This window comes from Pezoporus wallicus, unplaced genomic scaffold, assembly GCF_028554395.1.
Source record: "Pezoporus wallicus isolate ANWC-B61680 ecotype Strahan unplaced genomic scaffold, APGP_CSIRO_Pwel_v1 scaffold_13428, whole genome shotgun sequence".
NCBI lineage: Eukaryota > Metazoa > Chordata > Aves > Psittaciformes > Psittacidae > Pezoporus > Pezoporus wallicus.
Genome location: NW_026637482.1, coordinates 1145289 through 1164073, shown reverse-complemented (window position 1 = coordinate 1164073; position 18785 = coordinate 1145289). Strand labels below are relative to the sequence as shown.

The window sequence follows — 18785 nt, the reverse complement described above, 5'->3', positions numbered from 1 at the left end:
CCATCTCTTCTCAGATGACTCATAAAAATAAATTCTTTCCTATATTTCTCTTTCAACCTCCGCCTTCCTGAGGGGCTCATACAGATTTATAATCTCCTTGGTCTGTGCTTTCGCAGAAAGCATCAGCAAGAGGGAAAGGATCAGAGCATCGCTGGTCCTGTCTGAAGCTGCTGAGCCTCCACACCACTGCCAGCCAGCATTGAGAATAACAGAGATCCTCACAGCCCAGTTTTGGTGCTAATGCAAGTGCTAATTTGGTAGCACAGCAAGTGCTAATGCAAAGCTGGCCAAAAGCATGTGAAATCCTTCTCCCTGGGTAATTAATTACTGTAAAGACCCATCAGATCCAAACCTCTGAAGGCAGTGCATAACTCTAGCATAATGTCTTCTTTCAAGTCTTTGTGGTGAGGAAGGGTTGTCTTAAGCACTTGGATTTTTTTTCCTTTAGGATGTTTTCTGTCTGGAATGTGCTTGGACTGGTGTCTGGCTTCTGCTAAAACCAAAAAATCACAGGCTGTGTATTCTTATTTGTCTAACAGGTCACAACTTTTCTGCCCCAATGCTTCTCAAATCCCAAACCAAGCAGTTTTGAACACAGTTTAGAAATACATATACCACTTAAATAATAGCCCTTACTTGGCAATGTGCCTTGTTTACATGGCTTGCAGCAGGCAGCCGTTTACTGAGGACGATTTGGTGGGAAAGGAGTAGCTCTTCAGCTCTGTGAGATGCCCTGGACCACTGCAGGGTGCTGGCCCACACCAGCTTTGAAGCAGAGCAGCTTCACCTGTGTTTTTCCCACCACTTGGCTGGTGTTTGCTGCTCAAATCCCTTTCTTCACGCGTTAAGAGCAGCATATGTGCATCTGTTGTTTTCAAACCTCCCCATAACAGATGAGATGAATTTCAGGCTGCCGAGGTCACATCCAGATCTGGGTCTGCACCTTCACAGGCTGCTTAGACCTGTCGGCTTAAATTTTAGCCCTGTATCACATAAACACGTTTCTAAGCAACCTGGGTGTTCATGAACTTGCAAGCATCTCTTTAGGGCACAGAATATCAGGTCTAGCAGGAGATGATCCTGTATGTCCGTTTCTCTGCCATCCTCTTATCTGATGCTGTCGCAATCCAGCCATGCAGGCTCCTTTCTCTTCCTTCTTCTTACCTAGGAGTTACTAATCCTGCTGTTTATCACTGTAGAACATCTCCATGTTAATCCCTTTTTCCTCAGTCCCTGCTGTTTGTGGTCTGAATGCTTTCCCATGTGACTTGGTGCCCAAATGGGGAGCAGAGGAGTGTTGGAGATGAAGGTAAGGGGTAGATTCAGCCTCCACAGGGTCCTTATTCATGTGCAAAACAGGCAAAGCTGAGCGTTTCCGTTGTCATTAACTGCCTCCTTGCTGAACGAAGCATCTCACCTTCACGATGGGAGCACTCTGCAATGCCCCCTCTGTCTTGTATTTCTTCAGAGACTGCCTGGGTGTGCTTAGCTGCCCATCCATCCATCTTATGCCTAATAAATATTGTGATCTGCCCCAAATGTGGGAGGGAAACGGGTGCAAATGTGAGGTGCTCTCCTCCCTTGAGCATCCTCAGCTCATGATAGGCAGGAGGGATGGGAAAGCAGGGAGGTAGCAAAGTCAAGAATTAAGAATTGGGATAAATATCAATGAATGTCTAGACTTCAGAATAATTTTGGGGGCAGAAGGCCCTGGCCGTGCATTCCATGTGTCATGGTGCCCAGTGCTGGTCAGAGATGGCTGGAGAAGACAGCAGAAACGCCTGCTGGGGATACAAAGACTTGCTAAATCTCCTTTACTCAAGTGAGGACAGTGAAGTGGGACACTCCTGAGCCCGCCCATGTTGTACAAAATAGTCATATTACCTCTTGTGGGGATATGGGGGCTCTGCCTGGTTTCTCAAAGCACTTGGGGGCATCTGCATGGGGCTGCCTCTCTCCCTTTGCCTTTAATGGCAACATTAATTACATAATTAATTGGCAGAAATTCCATGCTAAGGAGGGTGCAGCAGTACTTTTAGGGGGCGATCTTGTGGTAAATAGTTTCCAGAACATCTTCAAACCTTTGAAGTCCTCCCTTTGTTTTGTACTTGCTGGTCATTGCAAATTTAATAGCTTCCAGTTCATCCAGTAAAACAATGGAATTCCCAGGTGGAGCATCACGAGGAGGTCTTCAGAGGAGAGGAGGATGTGGATATTGGTCTGTACTCACCCTGGAGAGGACCACCCTCCACGTCCAGCCCTCAGGCAGTTGCCTGTGGCCCCATGCAGGCAGCACCGAGCCTCCCCGCTGTGACCCCAGCTCGGTTGTTCTCCTTCTCTGTCCTCTGATGAAGCACGAAACAGTGTGTAGTCCTGAAATAAATGTGCTCTGTCATCCCAAAACCATGAGAATACACGTCACATTGCTGGAACCGTGCACAATGCCAATTTTATTATTTTATTATGGAACAATATTCCTGCAAATCCGCCTTCTTTCTCAGCTCCTCCTAGATCTGCCCTACCTGCCTTCTAAAAGATAAGGTTAAGAACCATGCTGTGCAGAGGCAGCAGCCCACTGCTGCACCAGGATCATTCCAAAAGCTTGGGGTTGTTACTATTTTGAGTCCCCATACCTTGGCACTGCAGCCATCTGCAGCAGGAATTGACCCAGCTCCTGGTGCAGCTACAGAAATCCTGCCTGCTGCTGTGGATGGAGGTGTGAATAGACAGGCTGTGCCTGAATCCTGCTGGATTTACAGTTCGTGGGTGCCTGGTCGGCACTTCTGCAGCTTTTTGAGTGCAGGAAGATGGATTTTGGTGTGAAATACTCTCAGGAGAAGCTTTGGGCTACAGTGCTGGGGGCTGCCTGGTCTGCAGGAGGTGGGATCCTGGATTTTGGTGTCCACCTCAAGGAGGCCTCCAGCTCCAACGAGGAGCTCTGGCCTCGGATGATGGCTGTTTCAGAGCACTGGGGGATCTTGCTGTGCTCCCCATGCTCCCCATGCTGTGCCAGGTTCCCATGGTGCTCTCGGGATGCAAGCGGTCCAGCATCCCATGACCAGTGCAATGCTGGGATGCAGCAGTACCCAGCTGAAAGAGTTTTTCCTTCTGGTGCTACAAGTGACACACAAAATCCGTGTTGTGTAAAGATTAGAAAGAAACATTCTTTCTTGTTTTGCTTTTCAGTTTCTCGTTGGTGCTGTTGAATGCAACTCGATGTTTATCCTACCTGTAGTGAATTCATCACCTTTGTAGATTGCCGAGCATGCCTGCACATGCTATAGGAGCAGAGGAGAAGCAGGAGAATGGTACTTGAAAACTGCCAAAAAAACACACCGAAATAGCTTGGGAGGGCTTGAGAGCAAACCTGGGACTTGAAGCTACTTCTGTTTTCAAATTGACTCCGTTATATTAAGTTTTAAAGAGATTCCGGGAGTTCTTCAGTTCTCGCCCTGTATAGGGGACGACTGTAAGTGCTCAGGCCCTGCATCCTGCCACGGCTCCTGTCCTCATATAAGTCTTGGCACCATGGGTAAGAGCCAAGCCCATACCTAACCCTGGTTTAGGTGGATCCTTACCCAAGCATCCTGTGGCTGTGCCAGTGACTGCATGTTCTCTGCTGCCACAGCTGTGGTGGTATTTCTCCTGAGGACTTGATAGTCCACAGGGCTGTAGTTACATCCTCCAGGACAGCAACTTATTCTGTATATTTTATAAAAGTAAACAAATAGCACACGTTTTTAGCCACCATAGAGGCAGAGCAGACATAGGCATTGGGGCTGTATAAGCCACCCAGGACTGGACTGCTGTGGCAGCAACACCAGCTGCTCCCACTGGAAAACCTCAGGCCAGGTCAGTAAAGTCTTGATCTTCAAAACTCCCATCATTTTCCCACTATTTTCCTCCTGGGAAAGAGGAGGGATAACCCAGAGCACAACAGCAGAATGCCATGGGAGGCAAGGTGGGATCGATGCATCAGTCTAGTTCATGTAGTTGCGCCTCCCCATGTGTCCTTCCTTGGCTTGGTGATGGGTGACCCAGTGTCTGGGTTATTCAGTAAACAGCGGACTGCAGTCAAAGATATGTTGATGGGTGACAGAAGAGGGAAGCACAATGAGAAGTGCTGCTAATTAATTACCACCAGTAACCTCACACAGCAGGGGAGGGGTTGATGTGTCCATAATATTGGGTGAGTTTTTGTAGGGAATTTTCTGCAATACATGAGAGATGCCTGGGGGAAAAAAGGTTTGGCTTATTCTAACATATAGATATTTGCAGTATATTCCTCATACATTTTCCAAGCTGTACATGCCCCCAAGAACTCAAATCCATCTTGTCAGAGAAAAAAAATGTATGAACCAAGTGTTAAATCTGTAAGGAGAGCGACATTCCTTTTCTGCGAAAAGGAAAATTTGCTACTGCTATGAATTGCCTGGGATCATTATCCCCAAAATTCATTTTCTTAGGATTTTCCAATAAGTATCAGCATTGTTGGGAATAATTGCAGTAGCTGAAGAGTGGCAGTCTGATCAGTTAATGCCTGGGGCTTTTGTGCTGGTTCTGATTCAGCAGCATTAACAAAAATGTAATGGCATTAAATGAAACTTCTCAGCTCATCAGTCTTCATTACAATTTATCTCAAGAAGACCAAAATTAAAATGTTCTTTTAAAAGCAAACCCTTTATGATGACTTGCGCATTTGGAAATCGGAGCAAAAACCTGCACTGGGGGAAGAGGAGCATTATGAACCTTGTAGTGTTTGTGATGGTGCACTGCTCTCGTGTTTAGGTTGAGAGATGCATCCCGTAACGTGCTAGGAGAGGTTACATGGCATAACTGCATCCACAGTTGTATCGCAACTGAAAACAGTTTGTGAATTAAATCAGCTAGGATGGAGTTTTTAACTGAGTTTTTATGTGAACTGTATTCATGCTGTCATTGCATTTAGATACTCTCCAAGTGCTTCATGGCATTTAAATGCAATTTAAATTTATAATTTAATTTTAGTTTGTCTTTTGTACTTCTACAAGTGCATTTCAATCTATTTCGTTCTTTTAATGCATTATATTTAATGTAGAAAATGGCACTAGGAATATTCTGGCATTATCCTGATGAACTAACTATTCATGCCCATCCATGGCATGCATCCGGAGTTTGGCTGATGGGCAAAGTGGGGGGCAATGTGACATCCCTCACAGTGCCAGTGTTATTTGCAGGATTGAACACATCCCCTTGATTCGAGTGGGAGCTGCTGAGCGCTTGGCACTTGTCTTGAATCTCCTGGGTGAACTCAGGAACAGGAAGGCTGAGGTCCAGGAGGTGACAGCGCTTGGTCTTTGTCCCATGGGGTGCTGCTGAGGGCATCTCCTTTAAAAGCAGGTTAGGCATCCCAGCAAAACATCCTACTGTAAGCAAAGTAGGACAGAGGAGATGACCTGCCCCATGCCACCTGGCTGCAATGCGAGGAGCTGGGCAGTGAGGAAGGGAGGTGACGTATTAGGCAGCACTCAGGCTTGGTGCAGAAATGACAGGGTTTCCTCGTTCTGCATCAGCTAGCTAATCCTCGAAAGGGCTTTCCCACTTATCCCATGGTGTCTTAATTTCAAGAGTCTTGGCTAAGAGCCCTTGTGGGGCTGTTACCCGCTCGGCGATGCTTTAAGACATCTGTTCATCCAGAAGGCTTTCCTTCCATGCAGTAGCGATGTTCCTCCCTAAATCTGTTTCTCTGCCCATTCCCTTGTTTTCCTACTTATCACAAGGTCCCACGTCTCACCCCTGTGAGATGCTGAAGAGGCTCATCTGCAGTTCACAGCATGTGCCCCAAACCCAAGTGGGGTTTGCTATGGCAGCATTCCAAGGAAGCCTGGCTTCTGTGAGAGACCAGATCATGCTGAGCATATCCTCTGGGTGCTGCCCACTTGGAAGTCCTTTCGGCCACCTCTGCTCTGGTCTTGTGTGTCCCCTGGTGCTCGCTGGACTTACCCATGGGTGCCTTCTCTTGCGTGGGCTCCCCTAAGAGCTCCTGCCCTTAAAAGATCAGTTTTTTAGCATCAGTGTTTGGAGTTGGATCCATGGGAACTCAACGATATGTAGCTTGCTGTTACCAGTGGTTTAGGTAGCTATGGAGGGACCGTAGATGTGGGATTAACTAGAGATGGAATAAGCAAAAGTTTGCAAACTGGTGACATTTGGAAGTCTAAGCACTGTGCTTGTGGTACTGAGCTGGGAAGGGCTTCCTTCACAGGCTGCTGGGTTACAGCTGGGACCCAGCAAAGTAGTGAAATAACGTGCTTAACTTCCAAAATGTCTCAGATGATGAAATTGGGATTTATATAATACAGCTAAGTCCTCTTAACAGTGACCTGAAATAACTTCTGCAGGTACGATCTGCAAATCTGTGCTATTCAAGCCATCTGTTCTTTGCAGAAGTTGCTTCAATGCCATGGTGACAAACAGCAAACAAGTTTTAGGGGAGCTGCGAGTGCTTTGTCTCCTGGAGGAGTGAAGCATCTCTTGTTTCCTGTGGTGTATGTCTCATGTCTTGCTTCCTGCAAGATACACAACCGCAGCCTGCCTTAGGTACAGCACAAGTGCAGTGGGCAGGTTTTGTAGGATCTGATGGTGTGGCCATGGTGTCAGCATGGTTGCTGCAAGGCTCCTGACATCTCTGTCTCTGCTATTTCAGGGTTACCTTTCTGAAGGCTTAGTGACAAAATGGTACCGCTCCCCCCGGCTCCTCCTCTCGCCAAACAACTACACCAAAGCCATCGACATGTGGGCAGCCGGCTGCATCCTTGCCGAGATGCTGACGGGAAGGATGCTCTTTGCTGGTAGGTTTCTGCCTCCCTGTTAATTCATTTTTGTTTTATCCCTCTTTCCCTGCTACCCCGTTCTAAGCCTTCCAAGCATGGCAGAGGTAATTCCCCTCTCCTTCCAGCTAAGGCAAAACTTGTAGCATCACTACAGGGATCCTATAGCTGTTAACGTGGAGTTGTCTCCATAAAAAACATCGCTTGCACAGCCTCTATTAGAGGGTCCCTTGATTGGTACAGACTTCCCTGATGCAGGCGGTCCCCTGAGGAGGGAGAAGAGTTGATTTTCACTCAGTTTTCTTGTGCTTGCCTGGCAAGGACACCTGTTGGTATTGGTATGATGGCCCCAGAGGAAAGCCACCAGCTGGTGGGTGCCTGAGGCTGGCTCTGCTGAGCCTTGTTGGGCAGGGATGGTCTGCTGCCAAAGGTAAAATCCAAACAATGAGTAATTCTGATGAGACAATCAGACTTTCTTCTGTTTCTGGGTTTTCAACAGAACACAGGAGCATTTGCTGGGACTGGGGATGCTAAAAAGTAATACAGGGTAGAGTATAGGACAGGAGATAATGTGAGCCTGTCCCAAGAGGTTTGTACTCTAAGCCATGGGTTTGAATTGTGATTGGTGTCTTCAAGGTATCTCATTTCTCTGAGGGAAGACATTTTAATGCCACTACCCATTTTCAGCCATTTTCAGTATTTCCTTATAAGCAGGTATTGGAGTTGTAAAGGTGCAGTGCAAAGAAAAGAAGACAAAGGCAGCACTGGCAAGGAGAGCATAATTATCAGTGCAGCATTTGAAGCTCAGCTCTGATGTTCTTGAGAAGTAAATCTTGATTTAATGCAAGTGCTGCTGTCAGGAGCAAAGCTGTGCTGCCCAGGCTGGACATGGAGACATGTTTGGGGATTAAGCAGCCACTCTCTGCTTGCTGACCACATCGCTTCCATGCCTGGGGTCTGCAGCAGCCCTCCTTCTCGCCTGTCTCTCCATCGCCCGTTAGTGCTGTGAATGACAAGGTCTAATGCATTCTGCGAGCAGCTGCTCACAGAGTTGTGTAAATAAATAATTAGGCCCATTAATAATGGAGAAGGACATTTTCTTCACAAATATTTCAGTGCGCTGCACAGCTCCACAGCTGGTGCTTGGTTGCAGCTGCTCCATTGCTCCCTCCATGCTCCAGCTTCCATATTTCTTTTGTGAAAGGTGAAAATGAAGCAGTCGGCATCATTTGGAAGAGGTCATTAAAACTGCCTCATTTTCCTTCCTTCCTCATGCCCTTGGTCTCCCCTCCCCAGAATTTTCAAGTCCAGGGACTTCAGTTATGAAAATAACTCAGTCAGACCTGGCTGCTTCTGGTGCCTCCTCAGGATGTATTCCAGGAGAGGGGATGTCTCCACATGCCACTTGCCTGTGCAGGCACTGGGAGACACTACACATGGGTGAGCTCCAGGGACAGCTCTGCCAGGGGCTTCCCCTTGCCAAGCCATGGTTTACAACGTGGAAGAGTTTATGAGCTTTTTGGGTGGGAGCAAACTGGACGATGCCTTTGCAGGCACCATCAGGCACCTCAGCTCCGCCAGTCCAGAGCACTGGATCCAAACTATCTCCAGGTAAACCAGAGCAGCAGAAGCAAACCCCAGCACAGATGGTCCTGGTCCTGCAGGAGTTGAACCAGAGTAGAGCAGTGCACTGCCTCATACTTAAACTGGATGTAGCTGGAGCCCCAAGGAAATCCTTTTGGACTCAGTTTCTGTTCTCCTGTACTCATTCCCTGTGTCAAACAACAAAACAAGACTGGCTTGACTAGGTCCTTCTCTGGCCATCCCCACTATAGTAGCCATGCATCTTTATCCTTGCATTTCAAGCCATGCTTGACTCCTGCCTCAGCTTGGTGTTTCTGCTGTTTGTAGACCCTGGGGTAGAATTTACATTGGCTGACACCAGATACCTGGTCCTTAAAGCTCCCTTCACGGTCAAGGCAGAGGCAGAGGCAGCTCCAGAATGTGATTCATCTGTCCTCTATTAGCTGTCTGCATTAGATGAGATTAACTGACTTTAGAAATATTTATTTTTCCAATACAAAAGTCTGGAGGACAGCTGAAGTGCTTGTGCTGGTGTTACATGTGGGTACATGTCACATCAGTCCTGTCCTGGCTGCCCAGGTGAGGTGGCCCAGAACAGCCATATGGGAACCTGCTTTGCAGTTTGGCTCCTGAGAGTCCACAGCAGGTCCGAGATCAGGAGATGGGATTTGGCAGGTCACAGGTTGGGCTCAGCCAGACACATGCTGCGAGCATCTCTGCTTCTCTGCTTTCCAGCCCTGTGCAGTCCCTTAATAAGCCCCCAGATACTGAGTTAATGGGTGGGGATCAAAACCAGAGCTCAAAATATATATTTCTTTTGGGTTGCTTTAAAAATAGTCCATAGAGTTGTTATGGGAAGGTTCTGCCCTGTGCCCCATTTTCTTGGCCTCCTCCTACACCAGTAGGTAAGTAAGAGTTGGGGTGGGAGCCTGGCAGTGGGAAGGGTGCCCATGGTGGTGTCCCATGCCATGTACTATCTTTCATCTGCTGGTGTCCAAAGAGGAGGGGAATAAACTCCAGCCACTCAGAGCAACTAAAACTGGCGAACACTCATAGGACAGCACAGGTTCATCTTTCCTTTTGTTTCCCTCCTCTTTGCTTGGGAGAATGAGTTTACCCAAGCCCAGTTACAGCCCCCAACACTGCAGGATGAGACTTCTGGAGAGTTCTGGATCACCAGCAACACCTCGTGGGAAAGAAGAGCGATGTAGTTCCCAGAAACTTGCAAACCTCCAGTAATTGCCATTCACTGGATAAATTTGTTTTCTGAGTATGCGTCAGTGGCACAACTTAAATCGAGTGCTTGGCATAAGTCAGTGTAATTAACTCAGTAGTTTGTCTGGGCTGCTTAAGCAAGGTAGTTAACTTAAGGTGATCCATTACTAGCTTTTACTCACTGCTTTCATTTTCCCACACACTAATGAACACCCAGCAAAGAGGGACCCCGGCTCCTTGCCCTCTCCACGGCTCCTTCTCTGTGGTGCGGTGGCAGGAGCAGCTTTGGGTTTGGCAGAGACCCGGGAGACCCCAAGAAATGTGACTGATCCAAAGCTCACGGAGCGTAGCCTGTCTCCAGCAGCTAAAATCTCTTTGGAGAGCTCCCCCACCGCGAGCTGCATGGAGAACAGGGAACGGCATCCCCAGCTGAGCAGCTACAGCTCCCTCTAGTGACTCTTCCACCCTCTGCTGCCGAAGTGTATCTAAAGCCTCACCAGTGCAGACAAGAGAAAACGGGGAGAAAAAGAAAAGCTGCGTGTCCTTGCAGGTGTCTGTGGGGTTTGCCAGTGGACCATGAGATAGGAGGTGACGTGGTGGCATTTCCCATGGGATCAGTGCTTGCTCCTAGATAATTCACTAGCAGGGCTTGGGTGCATAGCCAGGATTTGGCTGCAAGCCCAGGGAAGGGTTCCGTTTTCCAAGACGTGATGCAGAGCTCCTTGTTCTCTCCTCGGGTAATGACAGCACATTACGTTTATTCTGTCTGTAGTCTGTGTTTTTCTTCTCAGGAATTAATGCCTCCAGAAGGTCCCTAGGAATTACATAAATAAGAGGATAATGGTGGAGAAGTGGGTTCCTGAGAGCCATAATTCAAGGCTTCCAGCGTTGCATTAGCAGCTTCTCTGTGTGACTAAACACTGCTTTTTGGCTGTCATGTACCTTCAATGAGCAGTGGCAGGAGCTGCACTGAGAGGAGAACAGCCGTGAAGCCTTTGGGATTTTCAATACCCTGTGATTCTGATCACAGTTTGGGAATTAGCCTGACCAACAAAGTGTTTGTTTCTTGATGGTCATCTTTAGTTTCTCCTGGAGCCATGCTGTGAACCTCTAAATGACCTAAAATTAGTTCTTCTATAGGAAAGTTAATTAATTTGCCCAGGATTGATTTTTTGGGAGGGTGTCCCTCTGTCTTTTTTGCCTTTCCTACTGCTTTATCTTCTGAGGTTTTGCTCTGGGTGGATGTGTAGTGCAATGGTGACCAGCTCTGCTAATGTCATAGAATCCCAGAGTGGTTTGGTTTGAAAGGGACCTTAAAGCTCATCCAATTCCAACCCCCTGCCACTGGCAGGGACACCTTCCTCTAGAGCAGCTTGCTCAAAATATGTCGGTGTTACTTTGGTGTTGTCTAAGTTCATTGCCATGTCCTGGCTTGGAGCTCTGCTGTTTGGGGTGCATACAACTGCATTGAACCAAAACTTGTTGGAGTGATGAGGCCAAGATGGATGGAGACCCTTTCCCAACCTTGACATTTGGAAGTACCCTTGCCCTGGGTTGTGTGTGTTTGGGGTCAACTCTATGGATGTGAGTCTGGAAACCTGCTGCAGACCCAGAGGGAGCTCTAGGCTGGGGAGGGCAGCCCCTGCAAGGTGCCAGGGACCTCCAAAGGGAAAGAGTCGCCTGAGGGTGTGAAGCCAGTGATGGTCCACACCAGCCCCTGTAGGTTGTGCTCTCCACCCTCCTTGCAAACTGGTTAGAAGTGCTGTGCCATAAATGAGGTTCACTTCTCTTGTGGATCATCCAGTTGCTGCTCGCCAGTGAAGCCACCTCAAATTCACAACTTGGACAGCAGGGGCTTGGTGGCCCCAAAACCCCATTGGTTTGTCCACGCCAGCCAGCTTGCTGTCTTAGTGGATAGTCCTTCCTCTAATGACAGAATATTTATAACCAGCCTTTCTGGCAGACACAAAATCAATAGTGTGACTTGGTATTTCTGCCAGGCTGCTTCTCTGTACACATAGAAGGCTGGAAATAGCCGCTGAGCTGTTGGTCAAATCCAATAGTGCATCAAAGAATGGGATTAACGTTCATTAATGAAATGGTTTGCTTCGCTCCACTGACAATGCTGTGCTTCTTCCTCTCACTGACTCGTAGCTGTGGATTAATATGTCCTGAAGGAAAAGGATGAAAAATACATGATTGTTCATAGCAGTTGTGGGGACTGTCACAATCAGAGCCTTGTGCTCTCCCAAATGTTGCGCTTGCATTCATTTAAAGTGTGTTGCTCCTCCAGAGCTGGACCAGGACTATGGGGGGGGGTGGGGGGGGTGTCTCCCCAGGGCAGACTAGAGGTGGAGAAGTTGTCATTTCTGAGGCTGTTGTTAGAGCAAATATTCATCTCTTCGTATCACACATGATGGAGCCCAGCAATGGGTAATAGCTCCCACCTCTGTGATTTTGTTTGGGTACAGTTTCTGCTCTGCCTGACAGCCTCAGGGTGATACGGGGCAAATTGTCTAGGTTAACTCTTAAACCCTTAAAATGAGGTGACCCTGGTGTCCCGCCAGGGTGAATGGGAGAGGAGGTATGGGTGCTTTGTGGGCTGCACGGCCTGTGTGTGTGTAGATGGAGGCATCTCACCTGAAGCTCTGCCTTGGACACACCTGAGTGGTTGCTCCATGTACTGCTGTGTAGAGGGAGAACCAAAAGGTGAGCTCTCATGCAGGAAGACAGCAACAGAGGAAAATGAAAGTGACCGGGGGATATTACTGCACCTGGTTCATGAGAAGGTGGTGAGGATGTTTTCATTGCATTTATAGTGGTGGCTGATACTGGAAAGCATCAGTGCAGAGATGCACTCAGAGATGCAGCATTGCAGCGACATGGCTCATTTCAGGGAGGTAATACAACACACATGTACACCCAGTTTAACTTCTATGTCTTACCTCTCTGCCTGTTTTCTGCCCGTTTAGGGGGTCATGAGCTGGAACAGATGCAGCTTATTCTAGAGACAATTCCAGTTATCCATGAGGAGGACAAAGAGGAGCTGCTCAAAGTGATGCCCACGTTCATCAACAGCACCTGGGAAGTGAGGAAGCCACTGCGTAAGCTGCTCCCCGAAGTGGACAGTGAAGGTACTGTACTGCCTCCTGGCTTTGGCAGAGGTGTTTCCCCAGAGGGTCACAGGGATTGTCCTCTAAGGCCAAGTGCATTAACACTGGTGAACGGGGTTCAGATATCTGGGGGGTTACAGTGCATGGCTGCAGTGCTGTCCCCACCAGGGTCCTGCTTACCATCCCACCAGGGAAGATGTGGCTGCAGGATAGCAATGGTGATGCGGTAGCTTTCTTGCAGGTAACTCTTATAGAAATATGGGTGAAATAGTCTTCCAAGACTATTCCAAGACACTTTCAAGGTGCATCCTTGCCTTTCTGTGCCTTTTCTTGACCTGTGAGTCTTCATTGCAGGGGTTATTTTCAAGCCCTGTTAATTTTCTTGCTGTGCTTTTTGCATGAATGCATTTGTATAATACAAGAGAATAAATTCACTTACTTCACAAATATCTGAACTCAGTGAGATGGTTGCTACAAGCAGAAGCATCCAAGTGCTTCAAGGCTTGGACATTACTCACGTCAGGCTGTCGCAGCCTGCAGTGCTTGAGCACCACTTCAGCCCCTTTCCTCCTTTGGCTAAAGCTTAAAAAAAGTAGAAACCAGCGGTGTGTTGTTGTGAGGGGGCTGGAAACCACAGGCTTCCAGACCTAAACGTTTGCCTGGAGCAGCTTTGCAGGCAGTGGGAGCTTGCAGGGTGGCAGCCAGAGTTGAGCAGTGTGGATCAGGGCACATCCGCTCTTCTGCCCTCCTTCCAGGGCTTAAACTGGGGTAAGTGGACCTGGCCTCCTGCTTTTGGGAAGACGTCAAGACCCAGCCTGGCTTATGTTCATTGATGTAATTTCTGGTTATAAGACATGTGCTACCAGGGCTTGGCAATGTGATAGTCATCAGCCTGGGTTACCCATGTCAGCCTCCAGCAAGCAGAGGTGGATTTATTCCCTGTCGTTACTGTGGGAAGAAAGGTCACCTGTGCGCTTTATATAATTCATTGATATTTTCCTTCCTCTCTGACCCATAATATATCATTCCTTCATGCTTCTCACCCACAGTCGGTGACCTTATGAAGCTTTTGATTCCTTCCTACTTAATTAGCCCAAGCAATGAAATAATCTTGTGGGAGACAATTGGATATTGGTTAATGTTTAAGCACTGAGGCAATAGGTATGGCCTGGCCTTCTTGCTGAGTGACTTTTGTCCTTGAAGAAACTGTCCCATTCACACTTACACCTTTAATGAGGATATTTCTGAAGGTACAATCCACAGTTGCAGTTGAAGAAAGGCATTTTCCTGTTTGTATTATCTGAACTGTAAAGGGTTTTTTCCATTCACCAAGAATCAACTGAATAGCCTCTTTAATGACAGGATTTGATCTTTCCACATAAGCTCAGTAAAAGGTATCATCAAAGAACTCACAACAAGCCCTCTATATTTAGATGTAATTCTAGTAATTTCAATTTCACTTAACTTCCTCCTTCATCATTGTAAAAACAGTTCATGCTCCACAGTCTTTCTAAAGTAATTTTAGACACTTGGAGTTCTTTAAATATTAAAGGGTAGGTAATTTCAGAGTGTTGGTCATGCCAAAGACTTCTAAAAATTGCACTTTAAATCTAATCCCACTTCAGCTGTACAAGATGTGAAATCAGTTGTCTGAAACGCAGTGTGCTTGTCAAATGAATCTGAGAGCCCAGAATCAAACCTGACACCATGCAAAGATCTTTTGACCTTCAGCTCAGTGTTCTGGCCCAGGATCACAGGACAGGGTATAACATGTACATGCTGCGCTGTGGAGGTGTGATGTTGTCATTTTTCCTGCCTTGCTAGATAAAATGACACCTGCAGGATGTGGGATTGCTCTACTCCAAGGACACTGCTCCTGGGGCAAGTAAGATGGATGCTGCAAGGACAGAAGTGCCTGTTTTAGATGCACACAGCATGTGACCTTTAATTCCTTCCTTACTTCAAAGGGATTTGTTATGGGGGATTCAAAAGGCTTATTCTGGAAAGGAATCTGGTATTGCTTTTGAGGAATTAGTGAGCTTGTTTCTCTTTGCTTCACAGCTATTGATTTTCTGGAGAAAATACTGACATTTAACCCTATGGATCGATTAACGGCTGAGATGGGTCTGCAGCATCCTTACATGAGTCAGTATTCCTGCCCCGAGGATGAACCAGTGTCTCAGCATCCATTCCGGATTGAGGATGAGATTGATGATATTTTACTCATGGAAGCCAACCAGAGCCAGATGTCTAACTGGGACAGGTATGGTACCCAAGGCTAGGCCACAGACCACATACTGGCTTACATAACTTAGGCAGAACTTGACTGGTGAGCCTCTGGCCTGCTCTTGGCTAGGTTCAATCACACATATTCCAGACCCACAAAGGACACCTGCTTTTGCTTATTTATGCCATCTTTATGCTTTCTTTAAAGCCAATGAGAGGTTCATCACTGATGTCCATAGTGAGCAGATGTTGAGCGTGCACATCCCAGTCACTATCTTTCTGCTCTTGCTTTTATTCACAGCCTATACTGTCTTCATTTGAGTTACATCTGTTTAAGTGATGTTATGGTTCTTCCCCCCATCCTCTGTCCCTGGCACAGGGTGCCCAGAGAAGCTGTGGCTGCCCCATCCCTGGCAGTGTTCAAGGCCAGGTTGGACACAGGGGCTTGGAGCAAGCTGCTCTAGTGGAAGGTGTCCCTGCCAGTGGCAGGATGCTGGAACTGGAGGAGCTTTAATGTCCCTTCCAACACAAACCAGGCTGGGATTCTGTGATAATACCAGTTAAAAAATAATGTAACTCTTGTACCTTTTGGGGACTTGGCCTGATTTGGAGCAGAATATAATCACTTTTCAAGGTTCATAAGCCTCAGAGGCTACAGATATGGGGTCTTTTAAAGTATTCTTAATTGCATGACTTTTAAATGGTTTGCTGGGAGTCGTACAGCAAGTTCAGAGCAGACCAAAGCCTTGAGCTGAGGCCTCCCATGCCCTACATGATTACCCCAGTTACTAGGCCAGTCCCAGTGCCAGAGCAGGTAGGACAAAATAAGCAGCTAAGAATTAAGTAAGTTCATTTTCCTATACAGCTCTTTCCAGCTGAGTGGGGTGAGCTGGCTGAGGATGTCTGCAGCATTGTTGTTCTCTGAATAGCAATTAAATCTCCTCACCTTCTTAATCCACCGTATTTCATCAGCACTGAAAAAGTAATCTAAAGAAATCCCTTGCCTTCACTATTATTAATCTCTCTGCCTGGTGAACACATATCAGTGTGGAGGCTGGGGGGCAATGAGGTAAATTAGGTATAAGAGGAAAGCTGGAAGCTTTTCTCAGGATTTCTGTCTTCAGTGTACCCACAGCTCCAGAATCCCTCCCATTATAATCTCCAAAGCAGTAAATCAGTTGCTGGAGGTCACCTGGTCACCTTTTTATCTCTTGGTTTTCTTGGTGTGACACAAGAAGCTGTGACCTGGGCTGTAGGTCCTGCCACCCAGCTGGGGATATCTGCTATAGTGGCCTAAATTTTGCAACACAAGCTGAGTGTTTTAGAGATGGGAAGTGATTTCTACCTGTTTGTTGTGGGATACCTGAAGACCTGGGACACAGAGCCCCAATAACTGGGATAATACATCTTTTAAAAGCAGCTCAGTTAGGAACCAGTAAATTAAATGTCACTTTGAAAACCATGTTTAAGAATGGGTGTTACCAGGTAATTGCAGTTAATGGGGAAAGTTATCACTTTGGAAGGTGGCCCTTCAGCGATGGTCTTGGTCCACCATTTAGGGTAAATGGTGATGTACAATCTCAGTGTCAGAGTAAATGGTGATGTACAATCTCATCTTTTTTACTTCTATGCCAACAAACAAGGAGCTCTCACACTGAGGGTACTTGTCTGTGGGCTGAAGGTCAGTTTCATTATTAACATTGTTAATAATGTTTTAATACCAAGTGGAGGGAAGATGATAAAGGCCTAAATGAAGGATCTGGTTGGTTTGGTTGTTGGGGCTTTTTACCTACTACTGGTCCCATCTCAGACTCTTGATAAATTACACCACATCCCCCCCCGCCTTTTTTAACACACAAAAGAAAGATCTCTAATACTAATAAGAAGTTAGAGATCTGTAGTAAGCAATATATTAGCAAGAAAAAAGCAAAAATAGCAGCAGCAAGGTGCACGTCTGTTTGAGCAGTGCTGTTTCTAATGAAGCTGTCATCTGTGTGTCTAATAGCAGCATGTTTTTCACAGGTATCACATAAGCCTCTCCTCTGACCTGGAATGGAGACATGATAAATACCATGACATGGATGATGTTCAGCGGGACCCTCGGGCAGGGTCTGAATCCATTGCTGAGGAAGCACAAGTTGATCCACGGAAATACTCACAAAGCAGCTCGGAGAGGTTCTTGGAGCTCTCCCACTCATCCATGGACCGAGTATTTGATGCTGATTGTGGAAAATCATGTGATTACAAAGTGGGGTCACCTTCCTACTTGGACAAATTGCTGTGGAGAGACAATAAGCCCCATCACTACTCAGAACCCAAGCTGATTTTAGATTTATCCCACTGGAAAAGAGCAGCCATAGCACCCACAGCTGAGCTGTCACTAGAAGAAGAACCATCCAACCTCTTCCTGGAGATTGCTCAGTGGGTGAAGAGCACGCAGGTGGGTCTCGAGTGTCCCAGTCCACTTCCAGAGATTCAGGAACGGAGCCTGCCATCTTCTCCTCACCACCTCCACAAAGAACCCACAGAGGTGAACAGCAAAAAAGACTCTGAGTTTGACTTGGATGTCTTCATCTCCAGGGCACTGAAACTTTGCACAAAACCTGAAGATCTTCCAGACAGCAAGCTTAATGACATCAATGGGGCCTGCATATCTGAGCACCCCAATGAGATTGTACAAACAGAGGTGTACCAGAAAGACCGATGGTGAGGAACCCACACCCAGGAAACCCCAATGCATCTCTTTGTTCCTCTCTAATGGTGTGGCCATTGCCTGGGGCTGTGAGCGGCTTATGTCTGTTGTTGAGCACCCGTTTTTTACACTATACTGAATGCCTTCTTCTGAAAAGGCAAGCACAAACCATGTGCCCCTTTTGATGCCTTAGAAATACATCTAAGGGAATCAAGAGGTGTGAATAAAATACTGAGTTTCTTATACTGCCTTAACACTCTTGCCTTGCAATCTCTGGGACCTGTTTGAAACTTAAATGTACATGGGGAAGATGACAGTACATAGTAAGTTTACAAACAGGAGTCAAATCAACTCATTTTCCTTTCTTTTTCTATAGCATCTTAAAACGATGAGGACAAAAATCAGCATTTTCATTATGGTCAGATACCCTCCCGGTTTGATGGATCCCCGAAACGCAAACTTTGAGCTCCTTTGAGGCACCCATGCACGTACAGACTGTACGGACAGAAGCAATGCCAGGCAGTGGTCAGCCACCAGTTAGCAGAGAACAGAACCAGAGGTAGATTTTGGCCATCAGACAGGAAATAACTCTGAGAATGTTAATGGGGAAGGAATTTGACCTGCAAAACATGGGCCACTTGGGACTTTTATTTTTTTCTGATGGGAAGATAAGATTTTTTGCTAAGCGCATTCTCCTTGGTTTCTCACACATAAATGTTCCCTTCTGTTGCACGGGGTAGATCTGAGCTCTCTGAGTACTTAGAAGGCTCCATACATGATGCATTGCAGTGTAACAACCTGGTGCTGTGAGTCCTCACTCGGGCAGCTGCCCATCAGACCAGCAAATTCTGGTGGTAAGGTCTGGACAGGAGTCAACAGCTAGAAACAGGGGGTCTCACAGTGTGATGCTGCTTGGCACCACCAGCTACACGGACTCAGCAAGGGCACCCACCTTTGCCAATAAAAAATGAATGGAAGTACTACTATTTTACCTTCTGACAGAGATTGTGTGAAGAAGACAACAGTTCCTGTGGCAGTAGATTCGTAACTGGCCACTTGGCTTCCAGCTCCTTTGGAAGATACTAGTGCCAGCAGGAAACTGAGCGCGGTTTGTAAATAGACGAAACCACAACTGATCTACTGTAA

General features: G+C 46.9%; 1 protein-coding gene across 2 annotated transcripts in view; it reads left to right on the top strand.

Annotated features, from left to right (window-relative positions):
* Positions 1-18290, top strand: part of MAPK4 (mitogen-activated protein kinase 4) — a 43214-nt gene extending 24924 nt beyond the window's left edge. For both annotated transcript variants that reach the window (XM_057405656.1, XM_057405655.1), the window contains 4 exons: positions 6686-6830; positions 12581-12742; positions 14783-14984; positions 16970-18290. In XM_057405656.1, coding sequence (XP_057261639.1) covers positions 6686-6830; positions 12581-12742; positions 14783-14984; positions 16970-17657 — 1197 coding nt within the window. In that variant the 3' untranslated portion in view covers positions 17658-18290. The remainder of the gene's footprint in view (positions 1-6685; positions 6831-12580; positions 12743-14782; positions 14985-16969) is intronic.
* Positions 18291-18785: the final 495 nt, after the last annotated feature.